This window comes from Hyposmocoma kahamanoa, unplaced genomic scaffold (genome assembly GCF_003589595.1).
Source record: "Hyposmocoma kahamanoa isolate Upper Pololo Valley unplaced genomic scaffold, ASM358959v1 226, whole genome shotgun sequence".
NCBI lineage: Eukaryota > Metazoa > Arthropoda > Insecta > Lepidoptera > Cosmopterigidae > Hyposmocoma > Hyposmocoma kahamanoa.
In genome coordinates this window covers 264-25951 of record NW_020653745.1, presented here as the reverse complement: position 1 = coordinate 25951, position 25688 = coordinate 264, and the positions used below count along the sequence as shown (strand labels likewise).

The window sequence follows — 25688 nt, the reverse complement described above, 5'->3', positions numbered from 1 at the left end:
AATTAACGTTTGAAATGCTGTGCTAAGCACAGTCAACAAGTTCTTGTATCATGTGCTTAGATTTGACATAGGTACTGAAAATAAAACTACTTTTGCGGATCTTAATCGCGTATATTTATTTTTTTAAACAAAATAGCGTTTCGGGCTCTAGAACGTGTCCATAATCAACTTTTGGAAACTTCTAAATTTTTCTTTTATAATTCTCGTTGTTCAAAACATAACCAATAAAAAGACACGAAGTACGTGAATGAATACCATTATCTAGTGGGTTTAGTTTATTCAATGTAACAACACTACAGTTTTATTATTGTCAAGGTGGAAAAATATTCCACACATATTACTACGCCATAGCTTTGTCCGTATTACTACGCCGTAGCATTGTCCGTATCATATAAACGTAGACATAAGCAATAAGCTGTAAAACTCTGAGCTGAGGTTTTTTGTTTTGCAAAACAAGAATCGTGTCTCCATTGTTACTGAGTTCAGCACTAATATATTGAACAAGAAATAATTAAATGCAGGGACACAATGAATTATTAGTGCATGTTGTTAAGTAACCTATCACGTTCCATCCAGACTTACAGCGCATACGCATTTGTGAGTGTAAATCGTTTATTCACCTAACAATAAACAGAATATGTTTCCTTCGGAAATCGACCCACATTATTTGGTCACGTTGTGTTCAACACGGGACACGTCTACTGAACGATTCTCTGGAACTACACCGGCCGCGGACTTATTATCAACATTCAAACACCTCCCCCCTTACCGCCTCTCGCTCCGCTACCGCCTCCCGCGCACGTCTAATCACCGGCTATAAATTGCCCTGTAAACGCCAACTTCAATTAACGACCGCCATTGTTCCAATAAACGACACATTAATTTTTTATGTGCACCTCCCTCAGGTAGAATTTTGGTCACTGCAATTTTCATCTCGTCTATATACAAGAAAATGAATAAATCTATATGTGGCATGGCGATTCGAGCCTTAATAACTTAATAAATATCGTGTTCTGCAGCTGCTTTGGAGGGTCAGTACATACAACATGGCATAGACAAAAAAGAACAGTAACACAAAAGGTAATCAATCGAATTAGAACGAAAATGGAATTAGAAACCCTGAAGTCATTTCCGAGCGTTCGACGCTGATAACGACTCTTCTTTTATTATTACAAAATAGTGTGCATTTGACTTCCATCTCACCTGATGGAAAGCGACGAAGAAGCATGCAAATCTAAAAAGCCTATTGACTCTCGCCCTGAAAAACCCCAAGTTATACCATATATTCAAATATGCAGGCAAGGAATTCCACCCCACAATTAAACATTGAAGCGAATCCCCGAAATATCCACAACAAGGGGGTGGCACCCTAGCCTACGTCTGGTCCCCCGATGATGGAAAGGGGAAGGAGCGAAAAAAAAAATCACTCCATTCCCACGCACTCTCCGTGACATATCTTGTAGAACACCGATAAGCAGGCAATTTTACGGCGGTGTTCAAAGCTCTGCAGCTTTACTCTTATTAATTAAGAGTCACCTATAAACCTATTAGCACCATTTTAAATGAATCCAAGGTGGCCAGTTGGTGTTTAGCAGAACCATCCCACATAGGTGGTGGTGGCAGCAATACTCCATACACGACCGTACTTGTGCTTGGTGTATGAAGTAGAGCCTTACATTGAAAAGGACGCCAAGCTTCATGGCTGCATATTTGCCCGTGGTTTCAATGTAACTGCCGAAGTTCAAACTGGGCGACAGGTCAATTCCAAGTAGCTGGTGACGGCCGCCAATCAGTATGTGTAATTGGTTGTACGAACTAGCACGAGGAATAAAAATCGCTTGTACTGTGGCAAACGAGTTTAATAAAAAACAAGGCAAATTACAATTATCGCCCGGCTGTATGGCTCGCGGTCTGTCTCGCCGCAGTTGGCAGTACAAAAACAAGCTAAAGTACAAAAAAAAAAACATCTCAATGTACCTAATTTTCTTTTATAACCTAATTCTCTTTCTAAAACTAAAACCGACAATTATTTTAAACAATGAGCGCGTCTCTGACTATCCCCACCGTAGTGCTGATTCAGCACTCATTAATCTCAAAGATAGGTGTGACACGTGCCGCAGACCATCGCCATGTCCCGGTCCCGATACTTATCTCGACCAGCCGTGTGCGGCCGTCCTTGCCAAGGAACAAGTGTGCGATCAGACCCTTAGGCCACATGTTGAAAGAAGAGTTCGGGTCCACTACGAGGACGAGGTCGCCTAGTTGCAGCGGATATTGCAGTGAATCGGGGATATTCACCATAGCTAAAGTAGATAGATGGCTTTGCAGCTATTATGCGAAAAAGAGCGGCTTCAAAAATAAAAATCAAAACAATCTTTCTTTCATTGGTAAGCATTACTACACTTGAAATCGTCACATTATTTAAACTGTACCGCTCATTCGTAAGGCAGATTCCCCTGAGAAGAATGAGCAAGAAACTCTAAGGGGTGCTCTTTGTAAATAACATTTGTACGCCTTCAACATTTACAATATATTTTTTTGTTTTCAAACATCAGAGATCAAGACTACCTCCATGAGCTAAACGGGTTACTACCACGGAATTTTGTCATCCAAGTACGCAGAAGTTGTATAATAGCCAAGTTGTATAATAAATAGCCTTTAATACAAAAATATTTTTTTTTCACCTACTAATGTGTGGACCCCATTGCAATTTAGCATCTAACGTTATACCTGTATCCTCAGTGCATAGAGCCCTTAGCAGCGACAACTGCCTCCTGAGTGTAGTAGCAACAGGGTCCATGGTTGTTTTCATTAGCACTGGTCCCGGTTGCATATTAGTTTTTTTTATTGTTATTTGTAGTGCTGACTCTATTTTAAAAGGTTTTGTTAGTAACATCTATCGATGAATATTCCGAAATAAAAATATTTTAATTTCAAATTTGAATTTGAATTATGTTACAAATGGTTGACTCATTGATGGTACCTCTCAGTGAAACCTTGATCTTTACTCATTTTCAGCTCGATGCCCGTCAACCTGGAGAAACTTTGCGCAGCGTCTTTTTGAACTGTTTGCAAAGCGTTAACTTATGAACGGCAAAATAGACACTTTACAATCCTCGGCTTGTAGCAGAATAGTCTGTGTAGGTAAAGATGGTTGATGGTTGGCTAGGTTTGTTTTTATAGTGATCACTGAGTGCTATGGTCAAGAAACTAGCAGTTGTAGAAATCTTCAATGCTTTTTAATGACTAGATTTTTCACGCGCTTGATACTACCATAAATACTAAGTTGCTTTTGTCTACTAGTTTCTTTTCCGGCCGCACCCAATATTAGAAATGAAAACGGTAATGATACCATTTCCTCTGCGCTACCTGTTTTGAAAAGAGTACCTCAAAGGTCAATTCTTGGACCAGTCCTTTTCGTAATGTACAGTGCTGACATCATTAAAACCATTTACAACTGTAAATACCATATACACGCAAATGATGTACAATTATATAAATCTTTCAAACCACAGTAGCTGCCGTATTCGAATTAAACGCAGATTTATGTCGAATAATTTGTTAATAGCATATATAGATATTTATTAATCTTTCAAAATAATAATATAGTATTGCAATAGTTTTTATTTGAAATTTAAGAATTGTCTTTTTGTATAAATTTTATTTTGTTTCTTGAAACGTTTTTGAAGATTCTATTTGTTAAATGTTGCCCTTTCTGTGTGTTTTTGCTGTGGCCAATAGGGTCCCAAAGTTCTAATTTAAGCGTGTTCACCTGCTACATTGTAAACTTTTGGGAATGCAATATATGTAGTATTGAATATTGAATAGCCTATTGGTGTGAACAAAATAGTCTGGGTATAAATTCTAAGAAATCCAAGTTCATGATATTAGGCACACAAAACCAATAATCAGTATTCAAGCTCACAATCCTCAAGTTTGCTGTAAAAACAACAACAACGGGACAAAATTTAGAACGTCTATGTGAGGTCCGTAATTTGGGTCTTCTTATAATAAATTTATTTATTTCTTACTACATTATGAGGCAATAAACGTAATAAAATAAAAATTTTGACCTGGCTGTGTTTCAGGACACCAGGTCTCCATCCCTTGAGGATACATGTATTTTAGGTTCTCAATGTTTTCAAGTCGAACGCAATAACAGGCACCATTGTTTACTCTCAAACACGAGTGGGCCATGATGCTATACATAATTTCAAGAAGGGTAGATGCTTCTTTATTTATGGAGACGGTATTGCCTCAACGTTTGAAGTCATTACATTATTACATTAGGGAGATATGTTCGGTCGCGTTTGCAGTCGGACGTGCCTTCTGCAAATTGTATAAAATTCGTTCTTTTTTTAATAACAATAAATTTCAAAACTGTGTCAATATAGCTTCCGCGTAAATCTGTGTCAGCGCATGATGATCGCGCGGCTATTGGCGTAATGATACGTTTTCTATAGTGATTTCTGATTTCAAAATGGATAGTCCATTTAGTCGGAGTACGATGACAAGCAGGAGTCCGCCCCCGAGACGACAAGAAGAAGTCCCAACTCCAATACCAACAACTGAAGCAGTATCAACTGCAGAAATAGAGAAGTGGCTAACTACAATCGAGCGATGCCTGAATGACATATGCAGCATTTCTAATGATGGTAAGCTCAATTCAGAACAAAAATTGAAAATAAGCAGCTTAAGCAGAAGCGTTATGGGGGGAGTTTCGCAGTTAGCCGTAAAATACCAGTCCCTGAAGCAAAAATATATTTCGTCGCAAATTGTTATCCAAAATTATAACGACCAGAAAGGAATCTCTGTCCAAATTAAAGACCATCTTGTAGATTTGAAAGAATGCATACGATCGGCTCCAAATATGGCAGCACAGAATACATCCTTTGCCGACATTCTTAAAAAGGGGAACAACTCAATTCTACGTCCATCCAGCACCAAAAGCATTATTGTTTACCCGACAAATAAAGAGAAGTCAAGCGAGGACACAAAAAAGCTCATTCAAACTATAATTAAGCCCGAAGAACTGAAGTTGCACATCCGAGGCATGAGAAAAACTAAAGACGGAGGTATCGTAATCAGTGCTGAAGGGAAAGATGACCTCGAGAAGCTGAAGCAATCGGAGCAACTGAAAAATTCAGGCCTAAAAATAGAGGATAAAATTAAAAAGAGACCTAAAATAATATTATTAGGGGTGCCCACCTCTACTCCTGAGAAGGAGGTGCTGGAGTGCTTATTTGAGCAGAACATATCTGACAAATATCCACACGTGCAACGTGATAAGTTTTTGAACTCAATCAAGTTGAGTCACAAATCTGGAAAAAAGGACTCATCATATTGCAACTTTATATTGGAAGTACCTGCAGATACGAGAAAAATGGTAATCCAACAGGAGCGCGTGTTTATAAACTGGACATCCTGCCCCGTTAGAGACTTCACGATCGTAACTAGATGTTACAAATGTCAGCAGTATGGACATTCCGCAAAATACTGTAGAGACACCGACTCTACTTGTGGCCACTGCGGTTGCGTAGGTCATACAATTAAAGATTGCTCGAAACTGCAGGATCCACCTAAATGTGCTTCTTGTCAGCGGTACAACAAACCAAGCCAACATAGGACGGGAGATGCGCTGTGCCCAGCGAGAAAAAGTGCTGAAGCCAGATATTTAAATTCCATACCTAGATTATGAGGGCGCCTAGACCGCCGCACAGCAAGACAATATAGCACAGAATGGGTAATGTAACAAACGATTTTGTAAATGGCCTAGACACTTCCTTAGAATATGAATCGTTTACGTGTGACTCCGAACAATGTTCCACAATCATTCCTAATATCAACTAATAAAATAAATCGTTCTCTATCTATATATCCTATGAATAAGTTTCAATGTAAAATAACTGTACAAGACTGGTTAAAAAGAATTAACTACAATGACACTGAAAATTTTATATCAGTTTTTAAGTAATATAAATATGATTAAGACGCCAGCTATTATAATTAAGATTTATGTATTATTGTAATTTATTGTTATTGAACAAAATATGTTGACTAACCGTTATGCTATAATCACCAATTTAGATACCTAAGACACAAGTAAACAATTTTACTTAGTTTAGGTATCACCTAGATTAATTTGCACTACTAACCTTAATTAAAGTAATGTAAACATAAAATAATTTCATTGTTTGCGACAATTTGGCGCATATATGTAAACAATAGGTTATTTAATAAGATTTATGTATGTATTTAGGTTAATATTTTATACAGAAATAAATTTATCTTTATCTTTATTTTTATTATTATTTATGGCGTATTCGCCAGTGCACAAGCGTGTCTGCCCCACGTGTCTGCGCTGAACAGAAGACTGTTATCATTAGCAAAAGATATAATTTTTGTCTTTCGCAATCGTCAGCATACCCAGATCGTCAACATAAATGAGAAAAAGGGTCGGACCGAGCACACTACCGTGCGGAACGCCGTAAGTGATCTCCCTAACAATCATCACTAACAAACTCGTTTATTTTAACACACTGGGATGTGGTCACAAAGACAATCCTCATAACGCCTTAGTTGTGTCCCCCTAATTCCCGACGCTTCCAGCTTTCGAATAAGGATAGGTATGGATACCGTGTCAAAAGCCTAAGCCAGATCCAGAAATATACTAAAATCTTTTGCCCACCATCCATTTTTGTAACGATGTAATTTGTTAATTCATGAACTATAACACACATGAACTATAAGTCAGCAGACTGGGATGGACTGCGTGAGTTCTACGCATCGTAGCCGTGAAGACAGCTCTGTTTCGCTTCGGGTGGTCCTGACACCTGTGCAGCCATAGTCGTTTAGACGATTCTGGCGGGTATTGAATGTTTTATGCCAAACTCGCTAGTAGCTATTGGTGTCAAAAAGCGTCTGTGGTTTAATCGACCTTGCAGAGATGCTAGAGTTGCAAAGCAGTTTGCTTTTGAGATTTGGACTACGGCGCTAAATTACGCCGACACGGTGATGGGTGAATGTATTTTGGTTTGGACTAGGAAAGTGATACAGCGTATCCAAAATACTTATGCACGTTTCTGTTTTTTAGTTCCTCGTCGATCCCGAATTACCCCGTTTTTAAACAAATGTAACCTTTTGAATATGGATGCACGACGTAAGTTGCACCTTGCTACTGTACTTTTCGGTGTGATTAAAAATCGTGAGCTTTCATACCTCTTCGAAAAACTTACTTTTTCCCAACAGAGTGCTCGCCTTGCTATTCGACTTATGTGTTGTCCACACCGTAAGGCTGCCTTTCGTGGTTGCTTCCGTTTTGCTGCTACGAAATGTTGGAACGACATTCCACCTCCAATAAAAAATTGCAAATCTTAAGTCACTCCACTACTTCGGTGCGAAGAGACTCCTTGCCATCAATCTGTCAGGCTGTGAACTGTATACGTCTTGGTCCTCCTCGTCGCTGAGTGCTGCCAACTGCGTGTCCAAGGTCTTGTCAATGAGGTCCGTTTGAATCGCAGCCTTCAGTTTCGCGTCATCTAAAAGCAACTGTTTTTTGTGAGCTCTGGCTACTGACTCAAGAAGCGGTAAATTTCATTACCTCAGGAACGCGTGAATGTGACGATATAGGTTGGCACAATATTCCTGCGCAATGAAAACGTAGGTATTTTCTTCGTCGCGGTTTTATTCACGGAGGATTTTTCACGATCGTTTGCCACGTTTTTTCTTTTACACTGCGTGTTTTCATATTCGGCAGCGTATGGTACAAATCCAGCCCGAATGACCACTTCGTAACTAGTTATACGAACTAGCGCGAGGAAGGAAAATCATTTGTACTGAGGCAAACGAATTTAATAAAATAATCTCAATACAAAATACTAAAGAAACCAACCTCAAAAGTTCGTGGATTTACATCTATTTGCCAAGTTTTATTAAAATCAGTTAGTGGAAAGTGCGCAAAACAAAAATCGGTGCTCACTGTGAAAGTTTATTGAGAGAAAAACGCCTTCAATTGGAGCATAGCAAAAATCAACCATTAAAATAATTGCTCCTTATAAAATTTAGGCGCTATTTAAAAATAAAAGTCTTCATGCGTGAATATTCTCTTTAAAATTAATTTGGACCACTACGAAGGTATCCTCTTTCCAACAAAAAAGTATCATCAAAATCAGTTCACAATAACCATAGTTATCGCGTAACATAAATACAAAAAAACATACAGTCGAATTGAGAACCTCATCCTTTTTTGAAGTCCATTAAAAATAGGGTGAATTACAAACATAGCAGCGGACTGCCTCGCCGTAGTTGGCAGTAGAAACACAAGCTTAAGTACAAAAAAAGCCCATCTCATTATACCTTATTTTCTAAAATTCAAACTAGCAATTATTTTCAACAATGAGCGCGTCGCTAACAATATAGTTATATCACGAAATGTCGGAGTCAAGTCAAAGGGACTCCGTTTTGTGGAGAATAGACACGCCTGCGTTTTGGTAGCGTTAAATTTGACAAGATTGGCATCACCCTATTCGGAGACTGCCTAAAGTGTCAAATCTAAACGGCTAACCAGGACTCTGGACAAGACTGGATTTCTTCTCCACTGACTCTTACACTGGTCAAGTATGTATTAATAACTGTGCTGTCATCAGAATACACGAAGTATGCTAGTACGAAGGTACCTGCACTTAACATATTGTTGATATGCAGCAGAAAGAGAGTTGTGGACAGAACGAAACTCTGAGGGACTGGTGAAGGTGTATTGGTTAATGAACAATATCTATGTGTCTATGCTATGTAAAATGTACACGGCCGCCTTCCGAGATACACATACACAACGTTAACTCGTTGAATGTTGTCGTTGAAGGAACCTATCGGTTGGTAGGTGTGTGCCTGTACTTTCATTATTTAATATTCTACTCTGCATCAGCTACGATGTAGGTGTTTAGAACAGTAGTGCTGAATTTCATAATAATTTACTGTACGGTTGGAATTTGGAACGTGCGCTGTCGACTTCATTCCGTACAGACGTGTATCAAAACACCACAACAATTCTTAATATCTATGTCGGCGCACTTGACAGTCGCTTTGCCCATTGGGCTGTCGTCGTCCCTCCGGTTACTGGTCGTTTTGACACATCATCGCTACGAGAATGCACTTACACAAAGTGAATTGTTAATTAATGGAAATTGGACGAACGCGTCGCAAACGCAGTGGCCATCTCCCGAGGGCTCCGATGAATAATATATTTATATTAATTTATTTATCTATTAAAATATATCATGGGTAATTTCTATCCGATTAAAATCCCTCTGTCGATGGCATTCTGGACTAATGCACGCAGGGGCCACGAAATAACTGTTAAGGCCCATTTAGATGGAGAAAGTTTATCGCAAGCTTCTTGACGAAAAATCGTACGCGAGTATCGTAAGCAATAATCGCCATAAGATTATCGTATCATAATGTTTACATTCAGACAAGAACTAAAATCTCGCCTACGATTATGTCATACGAGATTCGCAAGCAACTTAATCGCCTCCTCGACTGTTTACACAGATAAATATGTAGTAAGGAGATTCTTGCTTACGAGTTTTCGACTTGTCTAAACACTATCTCGTATGACATTTTTTCAAGTTCATACGATTATCGTACAAATCGGTTCAAACCGTTTTCAGTGCGAGAATCGCCATTCGAGTTGAGTGATTACTGCGGTATTGACTACGGACATATCAAAATGACGCAAAAATCATTCAGATTTGGAACTGCATAGAAATATACATTTTTTTATTTTATTTTTTCAAATGTTATAACACTTCTTAATTCAAAAAATTTTTTCGTTCTCTTTTCATTAATTCTTGTCTTAGAAAAGCAGTGATAATCAAATCACCCTGGCGCATTGCACTCGTGGTAGAAACGGCTGGCACAGAAACTCGAAATACGATTTTTGCTTTCGAGTCATGTTTACACGGAGACCCTCAATATTCAAAGGCCGTTCACGTGGACGGTCGATAATCGCGAACGTTTAGACGAGGAAAGTTTTTTATATCCTTTCGATAATCGTAATAGTATGTTCGAGACGAGAAACTCTCTCCATCTAAATGAGCCTTTATACACAAAGATAAACTGCATGATTTGAAATACCACATTGCCCGCCTAGCTATGTGTTATGTAGAGCAGCAGATAGCGCTGCGCGACACGCCCGTCGCCGTTAATCGCGCGCGATACGCGACCGCCTTATCCGCCCTCGAATCGCTACTTCGATACCGGTACAATAAGTGTCTTACAGCTCCTTATCGTAGCTTTGCGTGTCATTTCATTGCGATACTACATAGACTTTGCACTCGTTCCCTATTCAGTCGTGATGGTACGGTAGGTATGGTGTGACGGGCTGGTGGCCACAACTCGACGTCAGTCATATTTTCAACTTCAATTATATAATCTCTTCGGTGAACTAGTGCAAAAGGTTTTTTTAATAATTCTTCAAATGAAAATACTCGAAATGAAATTTAATAATTTTTATCTGGTCCCTGCTGTCAATTTCCCACTACCAGTTAAAATAATAAAAAATAATATTTTTTTAAATTGGGTTTTTCTTACTTGTGGATTAGAGACTGCAAAATTTTAATGCGTAAAAACGAGAAGTCTAAAGTGATCATTATTAACAAGGAGTCTGACCTTTCATTTTTAAAATAACTAATAACTTAGTTTTTTATTTTTATTTTTTTAACCGAAAAAATGGAGGAGGTTCTCAATTCGACTGTATGTTTTTTTGTATGTATGTTACGCGATAACTCCGGTATTTGTGAACCGATTTTCATGATTCTTTTTTTGTTGAAAAGAGGGTACCTCCGTAGTTGTCCCATTTCATTTGGAAGAAAATCATCCACCTGTGGCTGATCACGCATGAACATTCATTTTTATAAATAGCGCCTAAATTTTACTTAAGGAGCAATTATTTTAATGGTTGGTTTTGCTATTCTCCAACTCAAGGCGTTTTTCTCTCTCAATATACTTTGAGTGGTGACAACCGATTTTTATTAACTCCTATGTCAAGTCCCGTATAGTGGCGAACTAGTGGATATTTCAATAAAACTTAGCAAATAGACGTAATTCCACGTACTTTTGAAGTCTATCTTTTTTTGTACTCTGTACTGAGATTATGTTTTATGCATTTATCATATTTTGTCATACTTATTTATAATGTAAAGATTAGGTATTGGATTGTTTTTTTATTTCTTTTACATCATAGTGTTTTATGAGATGTGAATTTTGAATTTTGCGCATTTTCACTATATATATTGATAGGTGCGGCGGGGTGGCGGGAAGGATCCCACTACCGCGCCGCGCGCAATAAGGATATTGCGGTGCGTACTGAGTTGAAGCCGTAGCGTCGGAAATGGCCTATCCCGCCTCGTGCTGCCTCCGATTGTGTATCCATACCGCTGCGTGTAAAAGGCGACAAGTACCTACATATTGTCTGTGTTTGCACACCTCATGAGCCAGAATATCGTGACGCATTGGAAAGGTTTTTTGACGTGACTAGTGAAATAATTAATGATCATCCAAATGACATATTTTTGATTACAGGTGATTTCAATGTTTCTAATGCGGTTTGGCAGACATCTTACGCACTCTGCCAGGTATTGCTTAAATGTGGGGATTTTGCAGTTGATCTATTAGGTAACTTCCTTACGTTTACTGGTCTGCGTTAGTTTAACGGTATTCCAAATATTAACAATCGAATTTTAGACTTGGTAATGAGCAACACTGACTGCAGGACATTCTATTGTATTAATACATTAACTGAGGAAGACGCGCATCATAAATCCATTAAATTACATATAAACATTGATCACTACAATACCTTAAAATCTGCACCTGCTTATACTTATAATTTTTGCAAAGTTGATTTCGAGTCAATAAATACAGAATTGTGTAATTTGGACTGGTATGCATTGTTTGAAAAATTAAGCTTAGACGAATGTGTTTCTAAATTTGATTTTATTCTTAATGGTGTTGTAGCAAGATTTGTTCCTCGTAAATTAAAACGCTCATCTCAATTTCATCCTTTATAGCGCACTAAACCTTTAAGAAAATTGCTTAGTGAAAAGCGTAAATTTCATAAACTTTGGAAATTATACAACAACCCATTAGACTATGAAATCTTTAAGGTACTAAGGAAAAGAGCTAAGTGCATACAACTTGAGTGCTAACGTAGTTATATAGTGTATGCTGAAAATAAAATAAAAAAGTTCCCAAATTTGTTTGCCCCTACGTTAAAGCCACTAAGGCGGACAGTGGATTGCCAAGGCAGATGTCATATGATGGATATAATACTAGCGACTGTAGGCGAATTTGTGAACATTTTAATGACTATTTTCATTCTGTTTTTGTCCAACCAAACACGGAACTCGTATCAACCGAGGAATTAGAAACTAGTAATAAAAAACTGCGCGCAAAACTTTCCCACAACAGAGCCTGAAAAAGAGAAACTGGAACCAGACATACTAAACCCTGAAGTCAGAGCCGCCATCAAACACCTAAAGAATGGTAAGGCCACGGGCAGAGATACAATCCCTATATCTCTATAGGGTTTGTATATATATAAAAGCTTTAGTAGAACACGGCACCAATATCTTTCATACCATCTGCAACAAGGTATGGCGAACGGGAGTATGGCCTGCCGAGTGTACTCATACAGTTTTCGCTCCGCTACACAAAAAGGGTTCCACAAAGGAATGTAGCCACTATCGCCTTATTGTCTCTCATGTCACACGCCAGCAAAATTTTGCTGCATATTCTTAACGAACGACTGAAGGCCTATTTCTCCAGGGAAATCGCACCAGAGCAGGCGGGGTTTGTTAAAGGGGAAGGGCACCCGAGAACAAATTTTGATTGTTCGCCAGATCATTGAAAAGGCCAGAGAATTCAACAAACCTACTTATATCTGCTTCGTTGACTTCTCTAAAGCGTTTGACTCGGTGAAATGGAAAATGGATTTTTTTCCAATACTATGGAAAACATTGCTGGAAATGGGCACGCCGGAACATCTTGTACACCTTCTGAGACTGTTATATGAAGAAAGCACAGGTTCAGTACGAGCAGATGACATCCTGTCTGGGAATTTCCATCCTAGTGCAGGCGTACGCCAAGGATGCATAAGTTCGCCACTCTTGTTCAACGCATATACCGAGCTTATTATGCGAATCACTCTGGAGGACTGGACTGACCCGTGTCGCTGTTGGTGGCTACAAAATTACAAATGTTCGCTACGCCGATGACACCACACTATTTGCTACTAGTGCAGGCCATATGGAAGAGCTACTTCTCAAAATGGAGCGTGTGAGACTTGACCTTTGATCGCGTTAATCATAATTCACCGGATATTATAATAATTGCGAACTGTGATGTGGTTCGATCCTACGTATATCTTGGAGCTTTAATTTCGAACACTGGTGGATGCGTAGATGAAGTGAAAAGACGTACGGCAATATCTAGAACAGCAATGGATAAACTGAAGAAAATATGGGGGAATAGAAACATTATCAAGGCCACTAAAATCCGGCTGGTCCGAACACTGGTTTTACCCATATTTCTGTACGCTGCAGAGATATGGGCGCTCCATGAAATCGAGAAGAAGAAAATAGACGCTCTGGAAATGTGGTGCTGGAGAAGAATGCTTGGGGTATCGTGCGCAGACTTTCGTTCAAACGCCTCTATACTCCAAGAACTTGGCATCAAGCAGCGTTTGTCTACTGTGGTGCAAACTCGCATCCTAAAATTCGTCGGTCATGTCTCAAGACGGAATTTTGACTCCATAGAGCGTCTTGTTGTATAAGGCAGAGTGGAGGGCACTAGACTGCGCGGAAGGTCACCCATTCGATGGACCGATCAAACAAAAGTGCAGTGCCGTGCAGTGGGCGGCCCTTTACATGAGTGCAGGAGGGAGTCCACCAACAGAGAGATATGGAGAGATGTCGTGAGGCAAGCCACATCAGCCGTTAACAAACGTACTCCGTGATGACCACGACCTCTCTGTCAAGAGTGATACGAAAGAGAAGAAGAAGAATAATTCGATTTTGAATATAAGTTCTATGGAAATAACTGAAGCGTTAGTAAGAAAATATTTAAAAAACATTAACGTCAATAAAGGTGCAGGTCCAGATGAAATACAACCGCTAATAATCCGGCATTGTGCTGACAGCTTAACAACTCCTGTTACTTTCATTTTTAACTTGACATTAAATAGTGGCTGCGTTCCTGAAATCTGGAAAAGGGCATTTGTGACACTTATTCCAAAGGGTCAGGTTAGTTAAAACATTGAAAACTATCGACCAAACTCGAAACTATGTCATTTGGTTAAAGTGTCCGTGCATCAGTTTCGCTCGTAAGCTACTAGCGTACGGCCGTGTCTTATCACCAATACTTATTAAATCGCGTAGTAAATTCCAGTGCTTCTCAAGTTTAAAAAGATGAATAGTTTTCAATGCATCGTTTGTACTGAGGAATTGATGGATGGAGCCCGGTGTACGGCATGCGGTGGTATGGTTCAAGACTAGGCGAAAGGAGATCTTCGTGGTGTTGCCCTAAGTGTAAACAGGCCGGAAATCGCACTCCCTCCCCGAGTACTATTATTTCATTGAATTCTATACATTTTAATCAATTAGTATTTATAATAACAATCATTAATGGCTAAGCTTAATATATATTACCAAAATGCTCGTGGCCTGCGTACAAAAACTAATACATTCCTTAGAAATATTTGTATGCATAGGTATGACGTTGTGCTTATAATTGATACTTGGTTATTAGACGGTGTGCATAACAGTGAGCTGTTTGACGACCGGTATCTAGTCTGGAGGCGTGACCGCAATTACGGGCAAATCCGTGGTAGAAAACTGTCAGTGGCGCAGCTCTGCAGAGGATATTTGGGTGACGTTGACTTTAAAACATACTAGACCTATAGTTTCTTATAGACTACATTTGTGCACGGTATATATATGTAATAAAATGGTGGTAATTCATTGAAAACACAATTATTAAACTTTTCAAATAAAATGTGTAACATTGTTGCGCATCAGCCGACTGATACCTACATTATAGCAGGAGACTTTAACTTGGCAGATAATATCACGTGGACTAAAACTTGCGGTGAGTTGGAACTTCGACCTTTGGATATTTCAAGTGACTACATAAAGAACTTCATTGACACTATTGATACATGTAATTTTTCACAATATAATGGTGAGTATAACCTTAATAAGAGTATACTTGACCTAGTTTTCTTAAATAGCCCATTAAGTCTTAATTCATGCCCCGATCCTTTAGTTCCAAAAGACAGTCACCATAAGTCACTAAATATTGTTGCAGAGTTTATTGAAATTCACACTATTATACAACAACCACAAGTGAAATTTTTATATCATCTTGGTGATTACCAATCAGTTTCATCTACTCTCAATAATGTAAAATGGGACTCATACTTGAATGCACATTCTTTAGAAGAAGCAGTCAATCTCTTTTACTGTAAACTGTATGAGTGTCGAGACATGTATGTACCTACTAAATTAATTAAAACTGGGTCTCATCCTCTTTGGTTTCATTCGGCCTTATTAAAAATTCTAAAAGAAAAATATAAATTTCACCGTAAATATAAAGTATATGGTAATATCTCGGATTATCACTCGTTCACAGTGCTGCGTAGAAGAGCTATTGAATTTGAACAAAATTGTTTTGATAATTACCTGGATAAAATTCAAAAATCAATTGTTGACAACCCTAAACTATTTTGATCATATGTGAAAAGTTTAAAATGCTTTTATTCCTATCCTGGTGTAATGAAGTATAATAACACTACCGCAGATTCAGGTGAAGCTATTTCCAATATGTTTTTCCATTCTACCTTTACAGCGCAGGATCCTTATCTAAGGTTACACAATCTGCCTATCAGTGTAACTCAAGGTGCCATTTCTATCAGTACAGTTGAGATTGTTCAATCTACGGTGCTTAAACTGCTAAAATCACTTGATCTCTCTAAATCTGGTGGTCTTGATCATATTCCTCCTGTATTCATAGTAAAGTGTGCTGGCAGCCTTGTAGTTCCGCTGTGTTTGCTTTACAAAAGATCTTTAAATGAAGGCATTGTCCCATCAATATGGAAATCTGCATTTATTACGCCTGTATATAAGAAGGGTGATAAATCACATATTGAAAATTATCGTCCGATCTCCAAGTTATGTCTTTTTGCAAAAATATTGAAAAGGCTGGTATTCAGTGATTTTTATGCGGTGTTGAATCGTACATTTAATGAACACCAACATGGCTTTTTAAGAAATAGGTCCACCGTCTCTAACTTAGTCATCGCCAATTAATTCATAACAAGAGGCATGGAGGGCCGTGTACAAGTTGATGCACTGACTGCACTAAATGTTTTGACCGCATAGATCACAATGTGCTTCTGAACAAGTTGATTGTAGCAGCCATCCATGGAGATTTATTGCGCTGGTTTGCCTCTTACGTAGCTTATAAAAGCCAAGCGGTTGTGTTGCGTGGCTTTATGTCACGGTGGACATCAGTCCCGTCTGGTGTACCGCAGGGTTCCATCCTTGGACCTTTATTATTCATCATCTTCATCAATGACATTGGATCTTGTTTTATTCACTCGAAAATCCTGCTCGTTGCTGATGACATGAAGGTGCTAAAAGTCATACGTGGGCAAACAGATGTTGACGATCTTCAGGCAGACTTAAGCAGATTTGAAGCCTACTGTACCATAAATAAGCTTGAACTTAATGTGTCCAAATGTTTTTACATGACATTCAGCCGTAAAACATCAACTATAGGCACTGGTTACAAATTACATGGCACCAACATATTGAGAGTCAGGGAAATGAGGGACTTGGGTGTACTCCATGACGACAAACTACGTTTTGACAAGCATATTGACTGTGTAATAAGTAAGGCATCAAAGGCACTTGGATTCATTATTCGGACATCGGCGACGTTCAATAATATAAAATGCATTAATATTCTTTATTGCTCTTTTGTACGGAGTCACCTTGAGTACGCTTCTCAGGTCTGGAATCCATGCTATGAAACCTATAAGTCTCGGTTTGAGGCAATTCAGCAGAGATTTTTACGTTATCTGGACTACAAAACTAAACAATTTTCATCAGGTTATGAGCATAGGTGTACTAGGTATCATTTTTTGCCGCTTTGTAGCTGTCGAGACATTAGTGACGTTAGTTTTCTGATGAGGATAACCAATGGTAATATTGATTGTCCAGAATTGTTATCACACATAAACCTGCGCACAAACTTGTTGCATTACAGATGTCGACCACCTCTGCAAGTGCCGTTTGCGAGCACTTATTATAGGCAAAATGCGTACACGGTGCGTGCTTTGAGACTTTATAACAATGCGACAGTAAATCTTACTAACTGAGTTTGATTTGTTTTATTCAAGCATAGACACAGTCAGGCGTGAAATGACCAAACGTCACTTTGACATATCACGTGATTGGCGATGAATACACTGGTTTGTTCGTTTAATTCTTAGACTTATTTTTAACATCCTCTAAGGTTTAATTGTATATTATTATAAGTAATTTTTATTTTATTTTTTTAAATATATTGACTGCGTTCTTTGTATTCTCTTATAATCTCTTTTTGGCTTGCTAAGCACTTTATATTTTGTTTCATGTTGGTGGAAATTCGTAAATGGCATTGGATTACTCATATTTAAGTATACTATAATTGTATTATTTGTCCGTGAATTTTCCTATAATGTGTAAATAAATAAATAAATAAAATTCAGGACAAATTGTTACTGATCAGTTACTTAGTATTGCACTGCGTGTCATCATACCAAATCAGCATGGTTTTTGCAAGCAACGTGGTGTGAATAGCAATACTTACTTTTATTGTAGTGATTCTTGAGGCAATGTACAATAATTTTCAAGTAGACATCATGTATACCAATTTCTCTAAAGCTTTTGATAAAATTTGCCACAACACGCTTTTGTTGAAACTGTGGCGGCTCTGTATTCACGGGGACTTATTACATTGGATAAAGTGTATGACTTTATGATCGGGAATCGTAGTCAGGCTGTTGTGTTGTCTGGACTTTGTTCAAAATACAGGAATATACCTTTAGGTGTACCGCAGGGTTCGCATTTGGGACCATTGTTGTTCGTGTTGTACGTCAATGACATTACAGAATCTATACAGCGTTCATGTGTTCTTCTATATGCTAATGACACTAAAATATTTAGGATAATTCGTAACGAAGAAGATGTTCACTTAATGCAACAAGATGTTAGAGCTTTCGAAAATTACTGTGCTCAAAATAGTTTATTTTTAAATCCTGATAAATGTTTTTTAATAACTTATACGAGAAAGAAAAATCCAAATCCAGTGCATACATACACATTACGTGGAAAAAAACCTTAATAGAGTAACGGAGATAAGAGATCTTGGTGTTATCATGGATATTAAACTAACGTTTATCCCACATATTGATAAGATGGTGTCTAGGTCTTTCAAACTATTAGGGTTTATATTAAGGGTTGGTAAACCCTTTAAGAGCCCTTTTACCTATAAGCTGCTTTTCAATAGTTACGTACGTAACAGACTCGAATTTGCAAGTTATGTATGGCATCCCTACCAAAATGTACACCAAAATAAAATAGAACGGATGCAGCGTAAATTCATCAAAGCACTGGACTATAGAATGCATCATAATCATGTAGACTACGAGTCATCCCTTAAGTTGTACAATATTGTTTCATTGCATATTCGTCGTTCTCTAATTGACCTAACGTATTTGTATAAAATGTTGCATAACACTGTAGACGCCCCGTATTTGTTGGAAAATATATTTATTCGTGTGCTGCAAAACAATGAAAGTGCAAATCGTAAAAAAGATCTTTTTGTTGATAAGTAAAACATGTTACGGTAGCAACAATTTCAAAAAAAGGACTTGTTCCTTATGCAATGCAAAATGTAGTGAAGTTGATACATTTGATTCAACTTTGCAGGAGTTTAAAAGTCACATAAGCAAATCAGACTTTAAAATGGCTTCGTATGTTCATCATTAATTGTTCAATCTTTCTTCGTTTTCTTTAAGTTCGTTATATGTACATATAGGGAATGAAACTATTTTTCCGGATTTAAGTCACGTATATTTGTTTTTTTTTTCAAACAAACCGACACAGTTGACCATAAATCCGGAAATATAGTTTCATTTCCTATATGTAACAATCGCGAAAACCTAACAATTTGCAATGCAATTATACATTTTTTTTTTTTTTTTATTACTTACATAATTATAGTATTATAGTATAATTATATAGTGGTTGGATTGTGGAATAGCGTAGTAAAAAAAAACAAACATGTTTTTAATTGAGCATTGCTCGTTTTTGCTTATACCTTTTACTTGTTCACTTATAAGTGCTACAGTAGTTACTCGTTCACTCATCCAAACGAAGTAACCAAGCGGCTTTTTTAAATATTGCCCCAACATGTGTGCAGTGTCCGGCAAAATGCATTATATACACAGAGCATTTTGCAAACGCGCCGCCCAATTATTAGAAATTTAGGTCAGTTACGGATCAAAAATCTTTTTTGTTTTTCGACATAAATCTTTAATTTTTTTTTGTACATAAGTAGTAGGAATTATGACGGTTGCAAACGCATATACATTTTTATTTAACTATCCGTAGTTGAGAGAAAAAAAATTTGCAAAATCTTAAATCTCTCCCTGGTAAATACTACTCAATATTTGTTTTTAAAATAATTTAAACGCTGTGTTACGATAATTCTTTATTCATAAAATAAATTAAATATGATTAAAATAGATTTTACTTCAAATAACATAAAATAAAAAAAATAAAAATGAGACGAAAAAAAAACATGAAATCATATTTGTTACTATTTCGGATATCTGTTTTATAGCCTCGCTCTTCTACCATGGCCTATTTATTATTGTATAATATCTTTTTCAGAATCAGTGACGAGTTGGTCCAATTTCAATAGACGTAGCGTCTCCTCGTCAAGTTTTCGATTTTTAACATAAGATTTTCGGTTACTAGTAATATATGGATAAGAAGTACAAAGTAACGTGTGAATTGCATCTTCATTTGCAGCAGATCTTGAGCACTTTCTTGCACGCAAGAACCACCACCGTGGTACACCACGTTGTAATCTAAATTTTTGAGATTCTTAAGCGCCTTCTGAAAGTTGTCCAATAGGTAACACTGCAAAATGGTTAATTATACCTTCTCTGTGAATCACCACATTTTTTGTGTACCGGAGATATAATACCAATCATATTTATTTATTTTTTTATTTTATATTATTTATTTATTTTGTAATAAGGTGGTGGTAAGAAACAGTTCCGTTCATCCATAATATTCTTCAAATGTAAATATTGAGCCCTGGTCAGATCCAATTCAATAACTATACTTAATGCTTCTTGATCGCTCAGCGTTTGGATGGTATTAGAGTCGTCCATCAATTTTAGCACTTATATTTTTTTATCTGCATCTACAGACCTAAATACCTCCATGAGTTTTGCTTCATTACTTTCTTCGTTTGATCGCAATCTTTGAATATATGCACCAAAGAAATGTTCGAATCCATATTTATTATATAGTGTAGTATTTTTGCTCTTCTAACTAGATTCTGAAGAATTTTCGTAAGACATACTGGTATTCCTCGTTTTCCAGTTGAAGTAGATGGAGTGGAATCGATGGACGTTGACAAAGTAACAGAAAACTCTTGATCCAACCAATCACTGTTAACTCTCAAAAATGCTTCTTTCGTGATGCTTGGCTCCTTCGACTGTTAAATTGATTTTTTTTAAATCACCAATTGTCAAACGTAAATTGTCCTCCGAAACTTCATAACAATCTCAAAAAAATGTTTCTAGAGCCAATTCATTTCTTCCACCTTCAATGTAGCAAAGTATTAGTTCTCTTCTGAAACATGTGGAATAATTCATTTTCAAAGGAGTTGGAAAAGTAATTTAGTAACAAACGACTGCTTGTATTAATAAATTTATGAAATTAATATGTCAGAGCATTATATAGTAATGGCGTAGTGTAAATAATGTTTGATATTGATAAATAAGATTAATGCAACCGAATGTATATTCTCTTCTCTATCTTATCGCGTTGCATTGTTATGGGTATTTTTCTGCGGCAGGACATTTGTTACGATTTCTTTCATATTTTTAGAAACCACAAAAAACCTCAGCTGATTTTAATAAAATTTTGATAATGAATACCTACTCTATGAAATAATATAAATTCGAAGCTTCGGCAAGCTTCGCTAACAGTCACAACCCTTGATGAATTCGATAAAGATAGGTTAATGTCTCCTTTTTTAATTATGATTTATTTTGTTTACATTACACGGCAAATTTGAAAAATAACAACTTTTGACATTTACGTAAGATGTGCTTTATAAAAATATATTATAAAACATATCTAACAAAATCAATACGAAATACGACGTCGAAAATTATACGTCACAACGAGATGTGTACGGGAAAGGACATTTTGGATGTATTTTTATTAAGTCAACCTACCTATCTAACATAAAAAAACCTTCAGTATAATAAAGTATGACATCTAAACTGTCAAATAAAATTAAATGTGTATCTCAATTAAGACATTGGTCAAAACTTCTACTATATCCCATAGCGCGCCCTCGCAGGCGCCGGTGCCGCCACCCCGCGGCTCACGAACATCACACCGTTTTCATTTTCACAGCAAGGCATAAGATTAAATTATAAAAAGGCCGCTCGTGAAATGAATCCGCGCCGGTGCGTGACGCGAATCTGTAGGTAAAACCTAGTCGGACACTGCCATGACAGGGTTCCATAGATGTTTTGTACTTCGGATTAGTCACATTTAGTTCAATTTTTATTTCGTGCTTCATTTAACTTGTCCAAATTTAGAAAATTAAGAAAAATATTCAAATATTTAAACGAATTTTATCTAGTGTCCTGTATCTTTTACAATTTTAATTTATTTGAATACCTCCTAACTCTGTTGATACAGTTCTGGATTGGGATGTATCGGAACGTATATTCGGTATTTCAGAATAAAAGGGACGATGCCCTAAAGTCGACTTTGCAAGTAAATATCTCGAGGATGGAACGTTTAACGTACCTATTATATGGGTTCCACGACATTTTATTGCATTCTAAAAGACCCATGATTTTTATTTTTAATTCATCAACTGTCAAATTCTATAAATAATAATATAAACAAAGGTGGTATAAGGGCACTGACAGACAGACATGCGAACAACAGACGGAAATGCGGCTTTTCCGCGCGTATTATAAGCGTGGCTCTGCATACCGTCAATCAATTGACTTGATGGAGCTCGTAGGTAAATATCGATACCGATCGCTCCTGTTGTCGTCTTGTTCAGACAAGCAAAGTAATTATGCACCTTGTGTTACAGTGTTGTCATGCGGCGAGGCGATGGAGGCAGCCGGGGCGGGGGGCGCAGGGCGCGTACGCAAGCGCTACGTGGGGCTCTACACGGGTCCCTACTTCGATCCCTCCGCGCCTAACAACATCACGGCACAGCTCGGCACGCACGCTTATCTGCCTTGCAAGGTAGGTATATTTGTTTCATACGTGTAAGCTGTGTACGCCACTGGCCACGCAAGTTCTCACTTTTGTTGAGAGCGCGATTATCGGTGCAGGTGCGGCAGCTCAGCAACAAATCGGTATCGTGGATCCGCCGGCGCGACGCGCACATACTTACCGTCGACCGGTTCACCTTCATCGCCGATGAACGCTTCCAGGCCTTCCTTGTCGAGGCTACTGATACGTGGACGCTGCAGGTATATACATCCACGCTTCGACAATCCGATGAGTCTGCGACCACCACCGTAACGTGACGATACTGAGAGGAACGTCGCCTCGTTGCAGGTGAAGTACGTGCAGGCGCGCGACGCCGGCGTCTACGAGTGCCAGGTCGGCACTGAGCCCAAGATGAGCCACTTCGTACAGCTCAACGTCGTCGGTCAGTCGCCTTGTTTTACTAAAGTGGCCGACGAAGGTAGGAACGGCAAGTAATGTCTGTATATGCGTGTGTTGCAGTGCCAAAGATCGAAATCGTAGGCGAGTCGGACCTGTACGTGAAGGCGGGCAGTACGGTGAGCCTCAAGTGCGTAATCACACAGGCGCTCGAGGAGCCCGCCTATATCTTCTGGTACCACAACGACGAACGCGTTCTCAACTACGACCGCAGCCTCGTCGAGATCCGCATGGAGCGGCTCGCGCCCGATACCACGGTTAGTGTCGTCGAGTGTGTCGAGTGTTCTCATCGCGAATCACAATAAACACGTCGCGGCCTTTACTGACGGTTCGTCTTTGTAGGTCGGCAACTTGATTATCTACAACCCGCGCCGCGAAGACTCCGGCAACTACTCGTGTGCGCCTTCTAATCTGGACTCCGCCTCCGTCGTGCTGCACGTGCTCAGCGGTGGGTCAATGGCGCTGTACATAGTCGGTCTGTTCACATGTGGCTCGCTAAGAGCAGACGTATTTGACGCGAGATCGCACTTGGCAACTTCGCAGGCGAGCAGCCGGCAGCCATGCAGCACGGCAACGCGTGCGCTCGCCTCGCGGCGCGGCCGTGGCCGCTGCTGGCCGCGATGGCCGCCCTGCGCCCGCGGCGCGCGCTGCTGCTGCTGGCGCTGGCGCTGCTGGCCCCGTCAGTGTCCTGTCCCGGAAGCCCGGCCGCGGCTGTGCAAGGCTCTAACGGGCGCCTCTTCCGCAGACTGTGCTGCCACGACGAGGGAGAGCCTCACTAGCGTCCGTCGCCGCGCAGGGCGGGCGGCGGCGCGGCTTCCCCCCCGCCCCGCGCCCGCCCGCGCCTCTCCCAGTGCCGAGTGCAGTCGAGACTCGAGTGACGTCCACCGCTGTGCATTTGATGCCCGGCGGACTAAGTTTAAAACTACCTGTAAAAATTTCAAATATTATATTGATCGCATTACGAGCTCGGAGGACGGGCGCGCCGCCGGCGCCGTCGACGACGTGATACGACTCCGCCAACCGCGGACAAGAACGTCGCGAAGTTGTTCGTATCGGTATTAAAATTCATATAACCGGAGGCGACCTCTGTAAATACTAGGGGTGCGCGAGCGACGGGGCGGCGTACCGAGCGACAACGGCGCCGCCGGCCTCGCGCCCCTCTCTTTTGTAAAGTGTACATAACGTTACGATAAACATTACTATTAAATATAATGTTAGTGCCGCCGCGGGCCGCGCAGCCGTCGCGCGGCGGCCCCGGCCGCGGCCCGCGGCGGCCGCTCGGCACCACCGAGCGGCTACTTCTCTACAGCGACATCGAAATTGTTTAAATCGCGCGCGTCCCACGATATTGTCTCGACGTTCAGTTGAGTTTGTTACTTTCAGACCGGTACAAAGAATAAGGAATTGTGAATATTATATTTTTCTTAGGTTGGAAAGGACGACGACGCGGCGCGTAAGTGACGCGGGACAGATAGCAGTGCGTCTGCGCGTCACTTGCGCGCCACCGCCGCCGGCGCGGGCCCGCCTCTGGCCTCGGCCGCAGCAGACGACGGCCGCGAAAAAGAGCCTAATCTCTGACACGTTAAGAGCGTTGCGCGGCAGTGGCACTGCTAAACGTACAGTGGGCAAGAGCGCTGGCCCGCGCCGCGCGAGCGGTGCCGCGTACGTGAAAGTAAGTTTGATTCGTTGACACTGTTACTGCCTCACTTGTAAATAATATAAATGTAAGTAATACAAATAAACTGAGATCGTTGAAACATCTGCCGATTTCTTTCTCGTGTCCCTCCTAATCTCTCTTGAGCATTTTTGGTGGTTTTTGAAGTACTTACATACCTACAGGTAGGGTTATGTAGGTTAATGGATTGTTTTTCATTCAGTGTAAAGAAGTAGTCGGTCACTAATTGGTCGGTAACTGCCTCTGTGGCCGAACGGTTACCATGCCGGACTGCCACGCAGAGGTCCCAGGTTCGATTCCCGGGCCGGAAGAAATATTTGTATGGCCTACATTTCTTTCTCTCGTGAGTTTGGGTGTAATTTGTGGTTGTCTATGTGTGTCCATGGCACCCGCGACACAGGGTTTCCCTAGTGCGGGGCTATGTTGAGTGTGTGCGTTATTATTATTATTATTACTAATTAATTCGATGCGAAGCAAGCAGCAAGTACGAAACCTTTGATATGTACCTACCGCCTCTAATTTTTTATGCAAAATTCAAAGACCCGGCTTTAGTAGATAGATGATTCTTTTAGCAGCAATCTGTATAAGCGAGCGTGTGGCGATTCTGTCTGGTTTTTGTACTTTATTTTTATTTGTTGTGAATGGAGCGCCGCACTGTGATCCGATGGAGAACTATACAATCTTACGTTTATATAAAAGAACGGGCCTCCATAAATGTATACTCACTGAGCAAGCGAAAGTTGCTTGAACATAGCTCAATCAAACGTTTGGGAGGTTGCAACTTATCAATTCAAGGTTGCAATGTTATGGCGAGCTACGAGCGAGGTAACTGCAAAGCTCTAAACATTACAAAAATTTGATAAAATGTGTTTGGTGTAAGTGGCTGTAATGTTCTCACGACTTTTAATTTAAAAGTTATGTATGCAAGCTTGATCAACTTTCAGCTTTTCAGCTTTGGTAAG

At 39.5% G+C, this 25688-nt stretch overlaps 1 protein-coding gene across 2 annotated transcripts in view; it reads left to right on the top strand.

Annotated features, from left to right (window-relative positions):
* Positions 1-24261, top strand: part of LOC113228304 (lachesin-like) — a 35229-nt gene extending 10968 nt beyond the window's left edge. Inside the window, exons 2-9 of one of the 2 annotated variants that reach the window (XM_026461563.1) lie at positions 22468-22625; positions 22715-22855; positions 22944-23037; positions 23115-23308; positions 23394-23499; positions 23595-23730; positions 23797-23830; positions 23885-24261. In XM_026461563.1, coding sequence (XP_026317348.1) covers positions 22468-22625; positions 22715-22855; positions 22944-23037; positions 23115-23308; positions 23394-23499; positions 23595-23730; positions 23797-23830 — 863 coding nt within the window. In that variant the 3' untranslated portion in view covers positions 23885-24261. Of the gene's footprint in view, positions 1-22467; positions 22626-22714; positions 22856-22943; positions 23038-23114; positions 23309-23393; positions 23500-23594; positions 23731-23796; positions 23840-23884 lie in introns of both variants that reach the window. The other variant, XM_026461564.1, reaches the window with a different exon arrangement.
* The last annotated feature ends 1427 nt before the right edge of the window (positions 24262-25688 follow it).